The 20334-nt window shown below is 57.3% G+C and overlaps 3 protein-coding genes across 9 annotated transcripts; 2 read left to right on the top strand and 1 right to left on the bottom strand.

The window, feature by feature from the left end:
- Positions 1 to 207: 207 nt before the first annotated feature.
- Positions 208 to 9117, top strand: LOC139799559 (galactose-3-O-sulfotransferase 2-like). 4 transcript variants are annotated; one of them, XM_071751595.1, is made up of 5 exons: positions 208 to 1008; positions 1152 to 1608; positions 7154 to 7240; positions 7615 to 7894; positions 7987 to 9117. In XM_071751595.1, exons 3-5 carry the CDS (start codon positions 7221 to 7223, stop codon positions 8845 to 8847), a joined length of 1161 nt encoding a protein of 386 aa, XP_071607696.1. In that variant the 5' UTR covers positions 208 to 1008; positions 1152 to 1608; positions 7154 to 7220; the 3' UTR covers positions 8848 to 9117. The 4 variants fall into 4 exon arrangements, with proteins under 4 accessions (XP_071607696.1, XP_071607697.1, XP_071607695.1 ...); XM_071751596.1 differs by lacking the exon at positions 1152 to 1608; XM_071751594.1 differs by lacking the exons at positions 208 to 1008; positions 1152 to 1608 and adding an exon at positions 1632 to 1989.
- A 1514-nt stretch (positions 9118 to 10631) lies between these two features.
- NEU4 (neuraminidase 4) lies at positions 10632 to 14460 on the top strand. 4 transcript variants are annotated; one of them, XM_071751590.1, is made up of 5 exons: positions 10632 to 10960; positions 11497 to 11612; positions 12328 to 12533; positions 12711 to 12966; positions 13383 to 14460. In XM_071751590.1, exons 3-5 carry the CDS (start codon positions 12333 to 12335, stop codon positions 14345 to 14347), a joined length of 1422 nt encoding a protein of 473 aa, XP_071607691.1. In that variant the 5' UTR covers positions 10632 to 10960; positions 11497 to 11612; positions 12328 to 12332; the 3' UTR covers positions 14348 to 14460. The 4 variants fall into 4 exon arrangements, with proteins under 4 accessions (XP_071607691.1, XP_071607690.1, XP_071607689.1 ...); XM_071751589.1 differs by lacking the exon at positions 10632 to 10960 and adding an exon at positions 10967 to 11258; XM_071751588.1 differs by lacking the exon at positions 10632 to 10960 and having other exon boundaries at positions 10967 to 11612.
- Positions 14461 to 15820: 1360 nt separating this feature from the next.
- TM4SF19 (transmembrane 4 L six family member 19) lies at positions 15821 to 19842 on the bottom strand. Its single transcript, XM_071751599.1, has 5 exons — positions 19328 to 19842; positions 17484 to 17667; positions 17314 to 17391; positions 16419 to 16603; positions 15821 to 16136 (listed from the first exon to the last, which is right to left on the bottom strand). The coding sequence occupies exons 1-5, from the start codon at positions 19438 to 19440 to the stop codon at positions 15950 to 15952; spliced, it is 747 nt and encodes a 248-aa protein (XP_071607700.1). The 5' UTR covers positions 19441 to 19842; the 3' UTR covers positions 15821 to 15949.
- Between the last annotated feature and the right edge of the window lie 492 nt (positions 19843 to 20334).

The raw sequence follows: 20334 nt of genomic DNA, 5'->3' as shown, positions 1-20334 counted from the left end.
GGGATGGGACAAGAGGAGGTTTTGGCCTCAAGTGGTGCCAGGGCAGGTTTAGGGGAAGAATTTCTCCCTGGAAAGGGTTGTCAGGGCCTGGCCCAGGCTGCCCAGGGCAGGGCTGGAGTCCCCATCATCCCTGGAGGGGTTTCAGAACCTGGGGATGTGGGGATGAGGGACATGGGGCAGGGGTTGGACTTGATCCTGAGGGTCCTTTCCAACCTCAGTGTCCCTTGTGGCTCTCTGCAACCCCCTGAGAGGAGGTTGGAGCCAGGGGGGGTCGGGCTCTGCTCCCAAGGAACAAGGGGTGGGACAAGAGGAACTTTTGGCCTCAAGTTGTGCCAGGGCAGGTTTGGGTTGGATGTTAAAAGAAACTTCTTCCCAGACTGGGTATCAAACAGAGGGACATTCTCAGGAAGCATTTCTTAGGGAGTGGTCAGAGAGTGGAAGAGGCTTCCTGGAGAGGTGGTGGATGCCCCAAGCCTGGAAGTGTTTCAGAGACACTTGGACAATGCCCTTAATAACTTTTGGTGAGCCCTGAAGTGGACGTGGCACCAGTTGGATCAGTGATTGTTGTAGGTTCCTTACAACTGGATTATTCTATTCTAAGGTGGGGTTTTTTGTTGCCTTTGGGTTTGCTGGTTGTTTTGTTGTTTGGGGTTTTTTTGCTACAGCCTGTTTTGAGGTTCCAGGGGAGATTGTCCTTCCCAGTTTGTCACCCCCCTGTTAGCAGCAGGGCAGCCAGGCCATCTGCTGGGGACTCACCTGGGCTGCTCCATGTGTTTACCAAGCATGTAACCCAGGCTCTGCTGTGTCCAGATGAAGTAACTGATTTGGAAAAGCCCAGGGATTTGCCACAGGGAAATCAGGTCACTAACCTGACCACCTTTTACAACAAAATAACATTTTCTGCCAGCGTGGGGAGAGCAGTGGATGGTGTTTGCCCTGATGGCAACAAAGAGCTGAACATTATTTCCCAGAGCCTTCTCCTGGAGAAGCTGGCAAGGCACAGACCAGGTGGGTAGAAAACTGGCCTAGGGGCTGGTGATCAATGGTTTTTACTCAAGTCTGCTGGTTTAGGAGGCCTCACTGGACGTTGTGAGGCTAGGGAAGGTGCTTGTATCACCCATTAGCTGTCTTTTCCATTTCCCACTTTTCAGGGATTTCTGCTCTCCCACAGTGCAGTGAAATAAATATTCCATCCAGAGCCCTCGTCTTGAAAGAAAACTTCTCCTGCAGGGACTTTTCTCCTCTTTTTAAACAAGAACAGCCTCTCTGCAAGGCTGGGAGCTGTGGGATTGTGTGAAGGATGGTGGCTGCTGCTCAGGACTGTGTTGTAACAGCCCTGGTGGCACAGTTCTAAGGTCACAACCCTCAACTTGGCCGCTCAGGATGTTTTACAGAAACAGCCCTGCCTGTTATGTGACCCCAGTGCTTGCCCTCTGGGCTGCTCAACTCCTTCTCTCTGCTCCCAGTGCACTCCCCACCTCTCCCTGGATTCCTTGGGACCACTCAGAGAAGAGCTGATTATCTTCTTCTGGGCTTAAGCAGGGTGAATGAGGCAGAAGAGAGCAGGCAGAATTTGGAATGCAGTCAGCCTGGCTGCTTATCTGTCAGGTGATACAAAAACAGGGAAAGTCCACGATGTGAAGAGAAGACATTTACAGGATTTGCTTTTTGCCAAGTCTGGCTGATGCAGCTCGTTCTTTCCAGATCAGACTGCTTATATTCTCTGCCTTTTTTCCTCTGCCATTCTTTCTCTTCCCCCCTCCCCAAACCCTGACCATAATTGTTCAGCGTACCAGCTTTACATGTCAATGGTTCTGTTGGGGAAGCCGAACTTTCCATACTGCTTTTTTTTTTTTTTTTCAGCTACAAACGAGGAGAGCACTAGGGGGGGAGCCAGGGCTGACAGATAACCTGGTGCTGTGGCCAGGGAATTCCTGGCACAGCTGCATTTAACCCTCTTCTTTACATGTGAAGATCCTTAAGCTCGATGTAAGTTTACCCTTTCAGCTAAACAACAGAGCAATTACTCTGAGGGAGGAGTTACCTTAGGGTTATTTTCTAGTGTTTTTTCCTAGACCTTAAACACCAGTATTATTTTTCTTTTCCACATTCTCAGTGGTGGTTTCACTGCTGTGTATACGAGGGGATACAGGGTGGGTACAGATAGGCAGGGAAGGTATTTTTAAGAAGGATCATTGTGGTGGAAATTCCATATCCAAAATCCTATTTTTTTTTTTTCCAGGACACAGATAAATATTAGAACAATGTAGGTGCTCAACACTTGAAGCAGTGGTTTTCTGGCAGAGTGAGGAAGTCCTTGACCCTCTGTCCAGGTTTTGGCAGAGTTGATTTTCTCCCTAGCAGCTGGCAGGGTGCTGTGTTTGGGATCTGTGAGGGGTGCTGGTAGCACGAGGATGCTGTGCCTGGTGCTGAGCAGTGCTCAGGCACAGTCAAGGTCTTTTCTGCTTCTGGGGTTGTGCAAGGAGCTAGGAGGGGACACAGCTGACCCTCACTGACCAAGGGGATGTCCCACACCATACGATGCTGTGCTCAGCAAGAAAAGCTGGGGGGAAGGAGGAGAAAAAGGGGTGTTCAGAGTTGGGGCATCTGTCTTCCCAAGTAGTGTGAGGTAGCCCTGCTTCCCTGGGAGTTGGCCGCATGCCCGCCTTTGATGGGAAGGAGAAAATTAATTGCTTTCCCTTTGCCTGCATTCCCAGCTTCTGCTTCCATTGTGCCTTTACTCCACCGTCAGCTTTTGTACTGCTGCCCTCCTGCTGCTCCTCTCCCTCTGTGTGGGGCTGAGCTGCCCACAGGGCAAGCAAAGGGCACATGAAGAGGGGGCAGCAGGGAGCTATGAATCCTGCCCCAGCTGTGTGGAGTGGCTGCACCTCACTGCTCCCACTCTGTGAGCAGCACAGCCCCACCTCCAGCCAGGTCGTTCTGCCTGGCACCGTTTGTTTGGGGATGGGTTTTTTTGGGGGTTGTTTTCTTTTTTTTTTTTTTTTTTTGCGTAATCAGACCTGAGGGTTCACGTACATACAGCTCCCTGGGAGAGAGCAATTAATCAACTGTGGAAGTGCAAAAACAAACAAACAAACAAAAAACCGAACCAAAAATGGTCTTTTGTGACCAGGGCAGCTTCTGGCAGCTTCTGAGCAAGTAATGGCAGAGCTGACGCACGTAATGTAAGAGGAGAGAGAAAGAAGTCTGCTGAGTGTCACCCCCCTGCCAGCAGCTGCTGACACTGTGCCAGGAGTAACCCTGGAAATGACTCATAAAACAGCACATTGGCTCCTGTGCTACCAAGAAACTGAAGGAAAGCCACCCTGCATCTTGCTGGGCTCTGACTCTGGATAAGCAGTGGGGTCGGGGCTGGGTGAAAAAGCCTGTGATTTGCAAAAGAAATGTGAAGGGTGCCAGAATGCTGAGAACTTGGCTCTTGGTGTGGCAGGTTGGCCCACCAGAATACGAGGTGGGAGGGGGGGAACAGGGAGCAAGAGGTGCACGGGAAGTACCGTGACCATAAAAGACAAAAAGAGCAGCTTGATCCCCTGGGGCTGGGCTGGGAGATGTGTGTCAGCTTTGTGTTGCCTCGAGTAGGAGAGCATCATCTTCATCCCCGGTGTGGTGAGCAGGGAGATTACCCCACCTCCAGACAGATTTGTGGGACAAATCCTCTTTTCCCAGGGCAATTTTCAACCATCAAACCCAGTTTGGGAAGTGCTGGTGTGCAGGAGCCTTGGTGGAATCTCAGATTCCTGTGTTAGTGCAAGTGGTAATGGTTGTAATAACACCAGAAAGGCACCTGGGAGTCACCTCCAGCAGCAGCAGTGGCAGTCTTACTGAGAAGCCTCTCTTGAGAGGATTGAGTCCATCATCAGCAAGTTTGCTGATGACACCAAGCTGGGGAGAAGTGCTGATCAGCTGGAAGGCAGGAGGGCTCTGCAGAGGGACCTGGACAGACCGGAGAGTTGGGCTGATCCCAACGGGATGAGGTTCAACAAGGCCAAGTGCCGGGTCCTGCACTTTGGCCACAACAACCCCATGGGGAGCTCCAGGCTGGGCACAGAGTGGCAGAAAGGGAGCTGGGAGTCTGGATTGCCAGGAAGCTGAAGAGGAGCCAGCAGTGTGCCCAGGTGGCCAAGAAGGCCAATGGCATCCTGGGCTGGCTGAGGAACAGCGTGGCCAGCAGGTCCAGGGAAGGGATTCTGCCCCTGTGCTCAGCCCTGGGGAGGCCACAGCTTGAGTCCTGTGTCCAGTTCTGGGCCCCTCAGCTCAGGAAGGAGATTGAGGTGCTGGAGCAGGTCCAGAGAAGAGCAAGGAGGCTGGGAAGGGATCCAGCACAAGTGCTGTGAGGAAGGGCTGAGGGAGCTGGGGGTGTTGAGGCTGGAGAAGAGGAGGCTCAGGGGAGACCTCATCACTCTCTCCAACTCCCTGAAAGGAGGTTGGAGCCAGGGGGGGGTTGGGCTCTTTTCCCAGGCAACTCTCAGCAAGACAAGAGGGCACGGTCTTAAATTGTGCCGGGGGAAGTTCAGATTGGATATTAGAAAGAATTTTTTCACGGAAAGGGTGATCAGACATTGGAAGGGGCTGCCTGGGGAGGTGGTGGACTCTTTGTCCCTGGAGACATTTAAAAAGCGACTCGATGTGGCACTCAGTGCCATGGGCTGGTGACTGTGGAGGTAGTTGATCAAGGGTTGGACCCGATGATCTCTGAGGTCCCTTCCAACCCAGCCTATTCTATGATTCTATGATTCTATGAGAGCTTGAAGTCTCTGTTTTAAAGGGAATTTCAAGAAGGTGAACACCATTCCTCTTTTCCTGTTGTTGTCCCTGGTCTCCTGTTGCCGTATGTGTCTGGCAGAGAATTAGAGTCCTGAACCACTGAGCAAGCACAGGAGGCAGGCAGTGCCCCACGGGACCAAGCAAGGCAGGGGTGCTGCACACCTGAGGCTTTGCAGGGACACGATGCCCTGCTGCCAGCACCCTGCCCCCCAGCCAGGAGAGGAGGGGATCCCCACTAAAAGGTCCCTGCAGAACCCTGGGGAAGCTCTCTGTGTCTGTGCTAGGTTAATGCCATGCCTGGGCAGTGCTTTTTTTACTGATTGACTTCCCAGGCACCCCTGGGAACACCCAGCCACTCCCTTTGTCCTCACCTATCTCAGCCATTTATAGCAGAGAGGGGATGCTAGAAATAGAGACTCCTGCAGTAAGAGCCCGGGGAGGAAAGGAACCTTGGAGTCGATTTGCAAAGCAGATATTTGCTGGCTGGCAGCAGGGAGCAGCATGAAAAGCCCTGGGTGCACCTCCAGGTAAGGGGAGAGGGAGGTGTGAAGGCTTGGGGTGCAGAATTCAAAGGCTGCTCGTTCCCAGGGCTGGTTCAGGGGACCCCTGTGAGTTGTTACTGACTGGAGGGAGTGAGTTACAGCTCCCTTCAGGAGAGAGGTTAATCTCTCCCTGAAGGCTTCTTCCCCCTGCTCCAGGTCTTTTAATTTGAAGGAGCCTGGTCAGGGTGAGACAGAGGTCTGTTATTTTCAGCTTCGGCCAAAGGAACCACCAGAAGGTTGTCCCAAGGCTTAAAGCATCTGTAGCTGTGTTACCTGAGGGTTTTTTTTTTTTCCGTGGTTGCTTTTCCAGCTGGGAGATGGCCCGGAGCAGGTCAGAAAGGGGAAACAAAGCTCTGGTATCAGCCCTGCTCGTTGAGAGGTCCACAAGGTTTTTGTAGCTTGCTCAGAAGAATTTTGTGTCTCAGCAATCGGCTCCCAAGTGCTTCCTTGCACTTTCATGCAAATTCCTCTGGAATTTTGCTTTGGAAAAGACCGTCACTTTACTCCGAAATGCTGATGGTGGCTCTGCTGGTGCCCTGTGATTCCCATTTCCCAGGTGGAATTCTTCCCTGCTCCTCTGAGTCCTGCTCTCCCCACTCCCCTCTCACACCGGGTGGTTACAGAACCCCTCTGCTCGCAGCTTTGTGTGAAAGCTCAGCTCTGTCTCACATAGCTCCAGGTACTTCTGCTTCACCTCCAGCCTCTGCTGGGAGGCAGAGCAGTTTCCAGAGAGGTGGAACCTGGCAGGCAGAGGGAGCAGTGCTGGCTCTCCAGGGCTGTGGGTGCAGAGCAGGGGGTGAAGCCCCAGCTGCAGGTTTGCAGGACATGCTGAACCCTTCTCTGGTGGCTGTGAGTGTGTGCTGAGGCTGCAGGCAGGCAGGGGGATGTGTTTTAAATGCAAAACTGTGCTTTAAATGAAAGACCAAGAAGGTGGGCAGGGGTACAGCCAGGAGCCTGCTGACTCTCTGTGGGCTCCTCTGCAGTTCTTCTCGTCTCATCTCCACTGATGTTTGTAGGAAAGGGGGGGGGGTGTGTGTCCCCATCTCCCTAACAGCCCTAAGAAATACTGATTAAACCTCACCCAGGCAAAGCAGTGGGAGGTGGAGTGCTTCATCCATCTGCCTCTGAGCTTGGGCAGCTCACAGTCTGGCCAAGGTGAGAAAGAAAGGAGGATTGAAGGCAGACCTGGGTGAGGCCGAGCAGGAGAGCTGGGCTGGGAGGAGGGGTTAGCACAGCAGGGATGAGGTCCTCTTGTGGGAAAGCAGGGCTTAATTAGTGTGCTCCAAGTGCTCTTGGGTTAGCAGTCCGTTTTCTGTATTGAAAAATCTCTGTTATATCAAAAAAAAAAATCTCCATTTACATTGAAAAATAATCAATGTAGGGTTTCTCTGTGAACCCCATCTTTTGGAGTGGTGCATTGACAGGAGATGCTCAGATTTCTTCCCAAAGAAATCCTCATGCCCCTACAAAGGACCCATTTTCTAGTGAGTAAACTAGAACTTTGAATAGTGAATGAGCTCTAAAGGCCCAGAAAACCAAAAGAAAAGCAAAGCAGAAGAGAGTGGGAGGCTTTTGGAAAAGCTTAGCAGGGTCTGCCTATGTCTTGGCAAAGGCCAAAATTAGGACAGTGACAGTGACAGTGGCATTTCTCAGTGTCCTGCCTCTAGTGCCAGGGCTGCTGACAGACCTGGGGAGCTGAGGGTGGCTGGCACCAGGGAGACATGGAACTGTGCTCCTGGGGCTAAAAATGGGCAAAGTTTGGTGGTTCATGTCTGGGGAAGGACTGTCAGATAAAAGAAACCACTGAAACTCTGCTTTCTTACCAGGCATGTCAGATGTCTCATCGTCTTCAACCTTTGCCTGGGACTCCTCTTCCTGTCAGGGTTCTTCCATATGAAGATTAAAAACCATCCGTAAGTGAATCAGGAGCAAGGATCTGACCCAAGGCAGCAAGGATCTGTCCTCTGGTGCTTGGTTTGGGTGTCAGGGGGGTCAGGATAACGTTGTAAAGGCAGCAGCCCCAAGTCCACATGTGGGCAGGCAAGGGATGGAATCAGCCAAAGGGCAGCTCTTTAGGGCACAACAAGCTGGATGGATAAAAGAAAAGGGGATTGAACCAAAGCCCTGGGGTAAGTGAGGACCTGGAGAAGCAGAAAGCTGCCTGACACCCCCACCTGAGGGATTTGGACCAGCTGTGGGTGTGGGAGCAGGAGGAGGACCCACTGGGGTTTGGCTTTTCCAGGTCTCAGGGGACAAGCTTTTCTCTCAGTCTGTTGCCTTCCTGCAGAATCCTGAAGAGCCAGAGGGAGCTGCTGATCCCCAGCACGCCTTGTCGTGCCAGGACCAACGTCATGTTCCTCAAGACCCACAAGACAGCCAGCAGCACCATCCTGAACATCATGTTCAGGTTTGCAGAGAGGTACAACCTCACCATCGCCCTCCCAGCTGACCAGCTCCTCCACCTGGGCTACCCAAGGACCTTCCTGGCCGACTTCGTGGAGGAATTTCAAGCCATAGGACAAAACTACAACATCATGTGCAACCACTTGAGGTTCAACCCCTCGGAGGTAAGGAGGAGCCAGGACACCTGAAGAGAAACCTGCTTGAGCAAGCTGCTACCCTCAGCCCATCAGCTTCTCTTCTTTCTCCCCGCAAACAGGTGCAGAAGGTGATGGCAGCCAACACCTTCTACTTCTCCATCCTCAGGAACCCCATTCCTCTGCTGGAATCCTCCTACGTCTACTACAAGGACAGCGTCCCTGCCTTCAGGTTCTCCAAGGATGTGAATGAGTACCTGGCCTCCCCCAGGAGGTTTTACCACCCAGCAGACCAGCACCACAACATCTATGCCAGGAACATCATGTGGTACGACTTCGGCTACGACAACAACGCCGAGGACGACGAAAGCTACGTCCAGGGGGTCCTGGAGGAGATTGAACAGAACTTCCACCTCATCTTGATAGCAGAGTACTTCGATGAGTCCATGGTGCTCCTGAAGCACGCTTTGTGCTGGGAGCTGGATGATGTGATTTACTTCAAACTCAACTCGAGGAGCCAGGACACCGTCCAGACCTTGACCCCAGAGAGCGAGGAGAGGATAAAAAGCTGGTGCTCCCTGGACTGGAAGCTCTACCTGCACTTCAACCAGAGCTTCTGGAGGAGAATTGAGGACACCATAGGGCTGGAGGAGCTGGAGAAGGAGGTGAATCACCTGCGGAGGAGGCAGAGGGGGCTCATGCAGACCTGTCTCTCAGACCAGGAGGCTGTGGGGAGGGACCACATCGAGAACAAAGGTCTCCTGCCTTTCCAGTCAGGGGCTGCCAACATCCTTGGCTACAACCTCAGACAGGACTTGGACAACAGGACCCTGAGAACCTGCCAGAAAATGGTTATGCCAGAGCTCCAGTACACGTCCTATCTTTATGCTGTCCAGCACCCACACAAGCAGAGGAAGCAGCTAGACTTGCCCTTGCTCTGGACCACTTTCCAGGAGAAAGTGCAGCTCCCGACTCCCACCTAGAGACACTCAGCAGCCCACGGTGATTTCCCACCACCGTGCATCACACCTGGCACCTGGCTGGCCCACAGGACCCTTGTGCATGAGGGGGGGGTTGGATGGGGCCACCAAGAGCTAAAGACCCTTGAGCTGAAGACCCTTGTGTTGGCCAGATCCTGTGGGATCCCTCCTCCCTGATCCCAGGGGAGGGACAGCCCACGGCTCCTGAGCACTGGGCAAGCTTTCCAGCTGGCTTAGATGTTCCTGCCTCTTAATCATTAATCACGGGCTTAATTGCTTTGTTTGCATTTGACTTTATTTAACAGCCATCACTGTGTCCAGGCTGGTCACAGCTCACTGGAGCAAATCCTGATTTTTCGTGTTTGAAGAAGAGGAGAAAAAAAAAAAAAAAAAAAAAAGGAGGGGGAGGGAAAGAAGGGCCATGAGGGGATGCAGCAGCTAAAGGAGTTGGGTGAGATGTTGGGTCTCCTACCTGGCAGCATCTGTGCTCCAGGGCTGACCACTGTGAGAAGCCAGGGCAGCTTTTCAGATGAGAGTCCCCAGCACCCTGCCCCACTGGCTGATGAGATGTTCCTCTCCTGTGGGTCACGAGGCCTGAGGGCCCTCTGCACCCCTGGGCACTGCTTGGTGTGTTCCTGAGAGGGCTCATTTTCTGGTTTCACCCCCTTGCTTTGGGCCAGGGTCCCTGGTTTCTGGGCAGGGACAGCCCCTTGGGTGCAGCACCCCTGGAGCTCTATAGCAGAGGCTTCCTTGGAACAAAGTCTCCAACACTAAATGGGAGACAGGGGGAGGGAGGGCACAGCTGCTGCTTGGTTAGGGCACTACCTCATTAATAAAGGAAGTCATTAAATGTTCCTGGGAGGCCGTTTCTCATTAGCCAGCTCCCTGCTGCCAGGCTGGTGCTGAGGTTCATCAGGAAGCCCCAGGGCTTTGGAGTCACCACCTTAATGCTTGCCCACTGCAAGCCCTTGGCCACTTCAAGCCCTTGCCCACTGCAAGCCCTTGGCCAGTGTCTCCCCAGCTCAGGGGAGGGATGGTGCAGCTGGGGTGCTGGAGCCAGGGTTGCTTGGCTGGCAGCTTCCCTTGGGAGAGGTGGGAAAGCAACACAACCCAACCCAACCCAACCCAACGCAGCAGCTCCTCAGCCTGGAAAGCAGGAGGGCTTTGCTGTGGGAAGGGAGCAGAGCTGGGAGCTTCCTGGAGCAGGAAGCTGGGGGAGTCCTGGAGCAGGTCCAAAGGAGGCAACTGGGCTGGTGAAGGGATCCAGCACAGATCCTATGAGGACCTGGGAGTCTGGATTGCCAGGAAGCTGAAGAGGAGGCAGCAGTGTGCCCAGGTGGCCAAGAAGGCCAATGGCATCCTGGGCTGGCTCAGGAACAGCGTGGCCAGCAGGTCCAGGGAAGGGATTCTGCCCCTGTGCTCAGCCCTGGGGAGGCCACAGCTTGAGTCCTGTGTCCAGTTCTGGGCCCCTCAGCTCAGGAAGGAGATTGAGGTGCTGGAGCAGGTCCAGAGAAGAGCAAGGAGGCTGGGAAGGGATCCAGCAGAATTCCTGTGAGGAAGGGCTGAGGGAGCTGGGGGTGTTGAGGCTGGAGAAGAGGAGGCTCAGGGGAGACCTCATCACTCTCTCCAACTCCCTGAAAGGAGGTTGGAGCCAGGGGGGGGTTGGGCTCTTTTCCCAGGCAACTCTCAGCAAGACAAGAGGGCACAAGAGGTCTCAAGTTGTGCCAGGGGAGGTTTAGGTTGGACATTAGAAAGAATTTCTTTCTGGAGAGGGTGCTCAGCCATTGGAATGGGCTGCCCAGGGAAGGGGTGGATTCTCCATCCCTGGAGATATTTCCAAAGAGCCTGGATGTGGCACTCAGTGCCATGGGCTGGGAACCACGGGGGGAGTGGAGCAAGGGTTGGACTTGATGAGCTCTGAGGTCCCTTCCAACCCAGCCAATTCTGTGATTCTGTGATTCCTGGGCTCTGCTGAAAAACCTGGCAGGGAGCTGGGACAAGGCTTCACCTCCTGCAGCGGGGTCTGTGCCCCTCAGGGGCAGCACAGAGAGCAGCAGCAGCACCTTCACGGGTTCCTGCTCCAGCAGCCCCAGCTAAAATTAACCAGGCTCAGGAGGTAAGTAGCTGGGGGGGAGGAGGAGGCTGCGTGTTGGATCATCTGTGTGCAGCCTGGGCAGGCCCCCAGGGCCTTTCCTGGCCAGCTCTGCCACCACAACCTGGGCTGTCACCTTGGAGCTTCTGACCCGTGACTTCACGGATGAATTTCCTCCTGCCCCTCTAGCTCAGCTGCTGCAGGGCATGGACCGTAAACAGAAAATGACTTCTGAACAGCTGAGATGGGTGCCAGGGGAGATGGGGGGGTGGGGGTGTCCTGGGGAGACTGGGACCCTCCAGCTGGCAGCCCAAGGGCTGGGGTGAGCCCTGGGGGTGGGCACGGAGGTTTGGCTTCTTCCCAGCCTGCGGGTGGAGGGAAACTGAGGCAGGAGATGCGAGCCTTCCCCCCCCAGGGCTCCCTTTGCATCCATCCCCTCCTGGGGGTTCCGAGCAAAGCAGCAGCCCCGGGGCCCCCAGCTCTGCCTGGGCTCACAACGGGGCCTTTGTGCTGCCTGGAGCTGCCGCTGCTGACTCAGGGCTTTGTCCCGGCCGCCGCAGAAGCCCTGTGACCCATCGGAGGGGACCTGCCAGGAGGGGTGGCACCGAAGCTGCGAGGTGAGGGGCTCTGCAGAGCGCCGGTGGCTGCAGGAGCCCTCCCCAGCTCTGCGGGACCGGTGAGTGCCTCTGCTTTCCCTGCGGGGGGGTGATCAGCAAAAGCTTCTAATTAAACGCAGGGGAGAGTTCTCCTTGGCCATCCCAGCGGGATGCCCGTCTCCTCTCCCTCTGCCATATCCCGGGACGTGTAGCTGGGGATCGCTGAGCCCGGCTGCAGCCCTCCTGTCCCCCGAAGAGAGGTGCTTGGGGACCCCCTGCCGCCCGGGGACCCCTCGGTTCCTGCTGTGCACCCCAGGACTTCTCCGCAGGGAAGAGGGGAATGAGGGCTGAGTCTGTGTGCACCGGGGCCACAGGACGAACGGTTCCCTCCAGGGTCCCCTTCAGAGGAGCCGCAGCTGGTCCCAGGGTTTCGGCCATGTGGAAAGGGGCTGTGCCCCCACCCCCTGCCCGGGATAGATGCTGGGAGGGAGGAACCGCAGCGCTTATCCCGCCCTTGGCTCACCTGGCCTCAATTTAACAGAGACCCCTTCGGAAGAGCATCTTGGAGATCAGTTTAACTTTATTTGGAGATAGGCCAGGTCTGTCTTTCTGGTGTCCCCCAAACCCCTCTGTGTGTGTGTCCCTTTGAGCCACGGTGACTTGTCACCACCGCACCACGCATCCAGCCCCTCTCACCTCCAACCCTGCCCGCAAGAACCAGGCAGGTTCCTCAGACCCCTCCCGCTGCTTCTCCCCCTCCAGTCCCTTCCCCACGCTCCCGAGGTGTGACCGCAGACACCATGAGCTCCCGGCACTTCCCGGCCCGCACGGTGCTCTTTGAGAAGGAGTCCAACGGTGTCACGTACCGGGTGCCCGCGCTGCTCTACCTGCCCTGCGTGGCCAAGCTGCTGGCCTTCGCTGAGGAGAGGCTCAGCGCTGACGATGCCCACGCCAACCTCCTGGTGCTGCGCCGCGGCACCATCTACGGGAGCTACGTGGAGGTGGGACACGGGCGGGCGCCGTGGGCTGGGGGCGTGGAGACAGCGGGACGCGTCCTCCCCCCTATCCCCCCTCGTGTGCGGCACAGCCGAGGTCCCGGAGCCCCCCGGGTGCCGGTGGGGAGGTGAGGGGGCTGCTCCTCATCCCTCCCCATCGCTCTCCTCCTCCTCCCCGGGCAGTGGGAAGCCATGCGGGTGCTGGAGACCGCGACGCTGCAGCACCACCGGTCGATGAACCCCTGCCCGCTCTACGACGAGTTCACGGGCACCCTCTTCCTCTTCTTCATCACCGTCTTGGGCAGAACGCCCGAAGCCTACCAGATCGTCACCGGGCAAAATGTCACCCGCCTCTGCTGCGTCACCAGCACCGACCAGGGCCTGAGCTGGAGCGCGGCCGCGGACCTGACGCAGCAGGTCATCGGGGGGGCCATCAAAGGTAATCCCACCAGAGAGGGGTGAGGAGGGCAGGGGACAGCCAGCAAGGAGGGTGCGCCCGGGTTTGGCCTCCCGGAGCCACCCCCGCTGTGGCTGGAGATGCCCTCGGGGTGGGAAGCCCACGAGCGACAGATAAGTAAGGCTGAAGAGGACCCCAAGCAAAGGGAAGAGGATGGAGAGAGGACCTGTAGTGCTTGCAGAGGGGAGGAAGAGGTGGAGAGGCTCTGTAGCCATGGGGGGGACCGCATGTGAGGACACCCAGGCCGTGCGGGGCTCTGATGCGGGGCTGGACTGGACTGGACTGAGCTGGGCTGGGCTGGGCTGGGCTGGGGGGTGCCCCGGAGACCCTCCTGTGTCGGCAGGGCAGGGTGACCACGGGGGCCACCCCTCACCCCCCATCCCACCTCTGTTCCCCAGATTGGGCGACGTTCGCCCTGGGCCCCGGGCACGGGATCCAGCTGCGCTCCGGGAGGCTCCTGGTGCCCGCCTACAGCTACCACATCGACTGCAAGGAGTGCTTCGGACAGCTCTGCAAGACCACCCCCCACTCCTTCGCCTTCTACAGCGACGACCACGGTCGGGGCTGGCGTTTTGGGGAGTTCATCCCCAACCTGCAGACGGGCGAGTGCCAGATGGTGTCCGTGGATGAGGAGGACGGCTCCAACGTCCTCTACTGCAACGCCCGCAGCCCCCTGGGCTTCAGGGTCCAGGCTCTGAGCACGGATGACGGGGCTGTCTTCCACGGGGGGCAGCTGGTCCAGCGCCTGGTCGAGCCCCCCCACGGCTGTCACGGCAGCGTCGTCGGCTTCCCGGCGCCCTTGGTGTACATTTCCAGGGCCCCCCAGCACCCCGGGGGTGCTCATCAGATACTCCCGAGGCCGGGGTACCTCCCCGGGGGCAGCAGCCAGACTCCAGCCAAGCCGGGGGAGGGGGAAGGTGCCCTACCTGCCACCGGTGCCCCGGGCGACCCTGTGGTGACACCCAGCCCCGCTCCCTTCTTCCAGGCACCCACGTGGATCCTCTACTCCCACCCCACCAGCTCCATGTCTCGGGTCAACATGGGGGTTCACCTCAGCACCTTCCCCAGGGACGCCGAGAGCTGGACGGAGCCGTGGGTCATCTACGAGGGCCCCAGCGCTTACTCGGACCTGGCTTACGTGGAGCTGCCCTATAACCAGGCCTCCATCTCCGGGGGCCCCACCGTTGCCTTCGCCTGCCTCTACGAGAACGGGACACGCTCCCCCTACGAGCAGATCTCCTTCAGCATGTTCACACTGTACGACGTGCTGCAGAACATCCCCCTGGCAGCCCCTGCCCCCCGGCACCACAGCAGCCCCCGGCGCAGACAGAAGCGGGGGCTGAGGGGCTGCCTGCTCTCATAGTGCCCTCCTCCTCCCCCTGATGGGTTCCCCCCCAGGTGCTGGACCCTGGGGCACTGCCCCAGAGCCTGGTGTGCCGGGACCTCCACAGCCCGGGGTCCTGCCACCACAGCCACAGCACACAGTCACTGTCCCCAAAACTGGGTTTTATCTCATTTTTATGGCTTTTTTTAGTTTTACAGTTGGATGTGCCACTAGCCCAGGTGCCTTTCCAAGCACATGAGTCCCTCCCTGAAATATACACTGGGGGTGGGGGGGCAACAGGGGCCCTCCTCCTCCCTCTGCTGGGTTCCCCCCCAGACCCCCCGGTGCTGGACCCTGGGGCACTGCCCCAGAGCCTGTGGTGCCAGGACCTCCACAGCCCGGGGTCCTGCCACCACAGCCACAGCACACAGTAGGTACGTGTCACTGTCCCCAGAACTGGGTTTTATCTCATTTTTATGGCTTTTTTTAGTTTTACAGTTGGATGTGCCACTAGCCCAGGTGCCTTTCCAAGCACATGAGCCCCTCCCTGAAATATACACTGGGGGGGGGGGCAGCTGGGGGCACCCCAGGCCACCCACCTGTGCCAGGTCAGTTGGACATGGATGGCACATGGCTGTGCCACACCTGGTACTGCCACCCTACTCCCAGGGCTTTCCTCCCATGCTCATTCATCTCTATCTTTCTTTGTTTTTATTTTTAACTGCTCCTTTTTTAAGGGTCCTGTTTGAGCCAACCCCTCCTCTCCCCAGAGGTCTCTCCCAGAGCACCCAGTGACTGTTTAACCAGACTGATGGCTTTTTTTCCTTTAAGCTACCACCACTGATATTGCTGCTTTCCTCTCTCCCTTAGCAGTTTTGGGGCCAACATCCTCGCAGCACAGGCAGGTTCAAGTCTGGTCCCACACTTGGTCCCCTGTGATGTTTTAGGGGCTGAGGACATGGGGCTGGGGGACATGGGGCTGCCAGTGTCACCCCCTGTGAGCAGCCCTGTACCAGTGGTGATGGGTGATGGAGATGATGGGTGATGGAGATGGGTGGCTGCATTTTCAGCTTGTGATTATCAGGGTTCTTCGGGGGGGGGGGGGAGGGGAGGGGGGAAACACCTCATTTCCAGCCCTACCTCTTCAGCCTGGCTCCAGCCAAGTCCTCCAGACCCAGCTGGAGTCCAGCTCAGCTCCTCCCGTGTCCCAGCTGCCCCGTGCAGGAGGCAAACATCCCCAGCTGCCCTAAATAGAGCTTGATTAACAAAAAGCACTTAAGTGTCCCGGCTCTTATCCCTTCCAACGCCGACGTGCCGCAGGTTGCCGCTGATAAGGAGCAGCCGGGTAAGCCGTGGGGGTTTCCCAGGAGCCGGATCCCACTTCCACGGCTCTTCAGCCCGGTTTCCAGCCCCACACGGCTGCCGGCCCGGGGGCTCTTTGCCGGGCAGAGGAAGAGGCATCACCTGGGCGGGGGGCTCTGCTCGGGGGCAGCGCTTTGCCCACCGCCCCCGCGGGGAGGGGCTGGCGGCTCAGGCCACCTCCCCCCCACTATGGCATCTGTCACCGGCTGCGGGACAAGCAGGGACAGACACCTCCTCCTCCTCCTCCGAGTGCCAGCCTCCTGGCAGCGCCGCGGCTCCCTACTTCCCCTCGCAAAAGCCGCAGAGACACCCGAGGCAGCCGTTCAGGATCTGGATGGAGGCCAACACCATCTCCGCGGCGCTGATGAGCAGCAGGAGGGAGAAGAGGGCAATGTTCCAGGACACGACGCCCGCCGGCTCCAGGCAGATGCTCCAGGTGCCGCGATCCCGCAGGTAGCTGCCTGCCCTGCGAGACCAGGAGAGGAGGAGAGGGAAGATGCTGCCCTGGAACCAAGAACCCCGTCGCTTTCCAGCCTGGGGGGGAACCCCGACTGCCCCAGGAGTGTGCTCAGCGGGGGAAGCACCACAGGGAAGTCCATGGAAGGGGAGAACCTCCTAAGCTACGAGGCTCTTGTGTCCTCACCAGCAATCCCCCTGCCCCCACCCACCGTAAATAAGGCGGCTTAATTAGCAAAGAAGCCGATGAGGCAGCACCAGCCACTCAATCCCCCCCCCCCTCCCGCCTCACCTGGGGTCTGTCTCCTGGCCCCCAGCCTCCAGGAAGGGGTAACCCCAGAGGGGGTGATGCCCACAGCCATTCTCAGAGGCGTTGTAGAAGCAGAGGGGTCCGTTGGTTAAACCCACCCCAGAGAGGACAAAGCAGGCAGCAGCACCCAGGAGAGCCAGCTTGGAGAGCACGGCAGAGATGAAAGCCTGTGGGCAGCACCCAGGAGGGGAACACCTTATCCCTGGAGTCTGGTAAGGGGACAAATCCCTCTCCTTCTCCCCTGTCAGAGTTTGAGGACAAGGAACTAAAGCAGGAGGGCTCTTGAGAGGGGCAGAACACGGAGGGGTCTACTTTAAGTCTCCTTATTCCTCTTTTTTCTTTCCCTGGAGATGGTGGAGGGGGGGGGGGGGGGGGGGTCACGGAGATCAGTTCTGTCCCCTGGTTTTCGGTCCACCCAAAGTGCTAAATTGTGACACCCCCCAAGGGCCTCTGCTCCAGCCCTGTGAAGCTGAGGATGAGGCTGAAGCCATCACTGGCTCGTGTGGAGCTGGGCAGGAGCAGTCAGGGAACAGGGAGAGGGACAGGCAGGGAGCTGCCACACGGAGCCTGGCGTGGGAAGCTGTGTCCTCTGGGGAGGCGGCACCCTGAAGCATCCCACTGTGGGGCCACGGGAGAGGAGGAACTCCCCCCATGGTGTGGGGGGACCCTTGCCATGTTGGGGTGCCCCTAACCATGACCCACAGACACCATTCCCCATCCCACCTGTGCCAGGAGAGGGGGATCCGTGCCAGGACTCACCGCGGGACAGGAGCCACCCACCGCATCCTACCGTGGGGCACCTGCCACGTCCTCCCGCCCCCCCCACGCCCCCCCCGTGTCACTCGGCTTTGTCACCAGGGCCCCGCTGCCGCCTCACATTGCGCCGGGTGCCGCAGTCGGAACACGAAGCACATCTCCACCCCACTGCTGTGGTGTGGGCTGCAGCCAGCAGCACCTGGGGGAGGGGGGACACAGACAGAGGTGTGAGCCTCCTGCTCCATCCTGTCCCCGGGCAGGGCAAGGCAGGGGGCAGAGCGCAGGACTCACGGTGACACCTCCGCCCCAGACACCCGGCAGGATCCCGGCGTGTCTGGTGATGTGTCCCTCCAGCAGGTACTTGGCTGCCCCCCCAGGGAAGAGCAGGAGGATGTTGGCTGCTATGGAGAAGGTGCCCAGCACCAGCAGGCAGGGGCCCACGATCCGGCTGCAGGTCCCCACGCACATGGCCACCCTGCGGAGGGGGGAGGAGGAGGAGGAGGGGAGGGGAAGAAGGGGAAGGGGCTTCCCTCAGCCCCCCCCCCAGTGCCCCTGGGCTTTCCCAGCACAGCCGTGGCTGGGCAGGACCTTGCTGCTCCCCGGCTTTGGGTCCCAGCCCATCCCCAGGAACTGCCCTTACCCAAGAGCCATTTCCAAGGGAAATCCTATTTTCCCCACACCAATTAATTGACTAAATACTAGGAATAAATTCACTGTCCTTGCACTGTTCCACCCTAGAAGGAGAAGCCAAACTCCTCCCAGTATTTCTTTGCTAAATGGGCAGTGGGGGTTAAGACAGCAGCAGGAGGAGATGAAACCTGGGCACCCTGAGGGATCAGCTCCTCCAGAACATCCCTGCAGGAAGGAGAGCAACCACCACAGCTCAGTTTGACTTTCAGGGCTTACAGCAACCAGGAGGGAGCCAGGAGAGGGCTGGGAATCCTTGGCCTAATCAGCTCTGCCAGCAGCTCCATCCCCATGGCACCTACCCTAGCTCTGAATGTGCTGAAACCAATTAAAGTTAATTAGGAAAAGGTTCTCTCTGGGCAAGTCACTCAAGTTGCCATTTCACCTAGAAGGCACCTGCCCATCTCCTGGTGACACCTTCTCCAAAATCAGCTTTCCCTCTCCTGGACCTGCAAGGTGGGGACCTCCCCCCCATCCAGCTCAGACCAGTGAAAACAACTCGGTTTGGTTTTGTCCCAGGTTCCTCTCCCTTGCCTTCGTTTGAGCTCCGGGGTATTTTTAGGCATTTTCCCCTTTCCTGGTGTCTTGCAACCCATTTTGCAGGGCTGATTCTCAGACTCAGAAGTGCCCAGTGGCTGTTCCTGTGCCTCAGCCCCGCTCCTGCCTGGTATCAGGGGCAGGGAGCAGGAGCTCCGGGCTGCCCTGCCAGACCCTGCACAACCTGAGACTCTGAGGGGGCACCCACGGGAGCTTCAGATGGCTGGGACCTGCTGGACCTCCTGGAACCCGCTGGGACCCTCTGGGACCTGCTGGGACCCTCTGGGACCAGCACCTCAGGCTGCTGAGGAGGGACAGGGCTACAAAACCTTCCAGAGTGGAGAGGACGCAAGCAAATCATCTCCAGCAGCTCCAGACATCCTGGAGCTTCCCCTGCCCCTTTGCTTTCTGTCCTCCCTGCCTGGTTTATAAGGAATTTAGGGCCTCTAACAAGAGTCTCACTTGCAGTGTGGTTGTACCCCCCGAGGCACGGGTACCCAGTGCTGAGTTCCCCCTCCCCACCTTGAAGGACCTTCCCAGCAGCTCCTGCTCCTCTGGAGTCACAGCAGGAGCTGCTCTCACCAGCCAGAGGGTTTTGTGGTCTTCTGCTACTCTCCCCTGACCCTATCCAAGGCCTCCCCTTCCCAGCCACAGCTGCCCTCTCCCTGGGAAAAGCCAGGACCTCTGCCCCAGGAAGCTCCCACCCCTCCAGCTTTACAAGAACCAAGTCTGCATTTGCTGCTTTCTTCTACCTCAGCCAACACAAAACCTTCCTGTAAGGGGAGGAGAAGCCAACGTGCAGCTGAACCAACCTCATACTCAAGAGACACTTAGAAGGAAGACTCTCTTCCTGCCAGCATGGCTCCGTGGCCACAAGCCAGGGAATTCAAAGGAAGCCCAGGGAACCTTACCTGGGAGCGATGCCACGGGGAGCCAGCAGTGTCCACCACCTCTCAGAGGAGCCCTGTCCTGGAGGCATCACCCACGGGTGACTATTTATGATGGCCCAGCATGTGTTCCACATCTCCTGCCTCCACCCACACTGCCAGTCATGATCCTTCCCTCTCCCACACAGCCAGCACCTCAAAAGGAAGAATGACTGTGTGGTGCCTGATCCCTCTCCTTTAGTCAATCCCCTTCCACTCACAGAAGCCCAAATTCCACCCAAGCAGGCACAGCTTCAGCTTTTAATCCTCCTGCCACATCTGCCCTGAACACCTTGGCTTCGTTTACCCAAGCAGCCAAAGGGTTTCTCTCGGGTTGAGCTGCACTGGCTCTGCAGGGAGAACATTTTCCTTTTTCCTCTGAACACGATGGTTCTGCCCCTTGAGTCTCAGCCCTCTCTGAAGGGCTTTCCTTCCACCACAGCTCACCTGATTTCCCTCTTTGTGCAAGAGCTTTGTGTGTGGCTGTTGACCACTCCAGGTTTGCCTCTTCTCATTTTTATCCTGATATTTTTAACAAAAGTGCCCAAATAAATCCTCCTGCATCTCAGCTGGTTCCTGCCTCCTGCCCGTTGCTTCCAGCTTTTCCTCCAGGCATTCAGCATGACCCCATGAGATATGTATCCCACCCCGTGGTGGTAAAATTGAGAGAGAAAGCTTAATTTTGGGAAATCTTAACTATTACAAGTCATCAGACACCAGCATCTCAAAGTCTCCCACGGAATGCTCACAGTTCGTGTGTGATGGGGAAGCTCCTCTCGTGTCCCCACAGAGAAGGTGGTGACAGGGGCAGCTCCCAGAGGAGAATACAACTGCTGTGTCTGAGAGCAGGAGACAGGAAAGCTGCAGTATAAAAAAAAAAAAAAAGTCAAAAATGGAGCAGGTTTTCTGGCAGAGGAGTTGCAGGTAGTACAAGCGAAGAGGAGAATTTCTCAAATTGATGAGTCCAGGACTCTTGAGAATACAAAGCCCAG

Source organism: Heliangelus exortis, chromosome 9 (assembly GCF_036169615.1).
Source record: "Heliangelus exortis chromosome 9, bHelExo1.hap1, whole genome shotgun sequence".
Classification (NCBI taxonomy): Eukaryota; Metazoa; Chordata; class Aves; order Apodiformes; family Trochilidae; genus Heliangelus; species Heliangelus exortis.
Note: the sequence above shows the minus strand (reverse complement) of the source record. Positions and strands in the feature narration are given on the sequence as shown.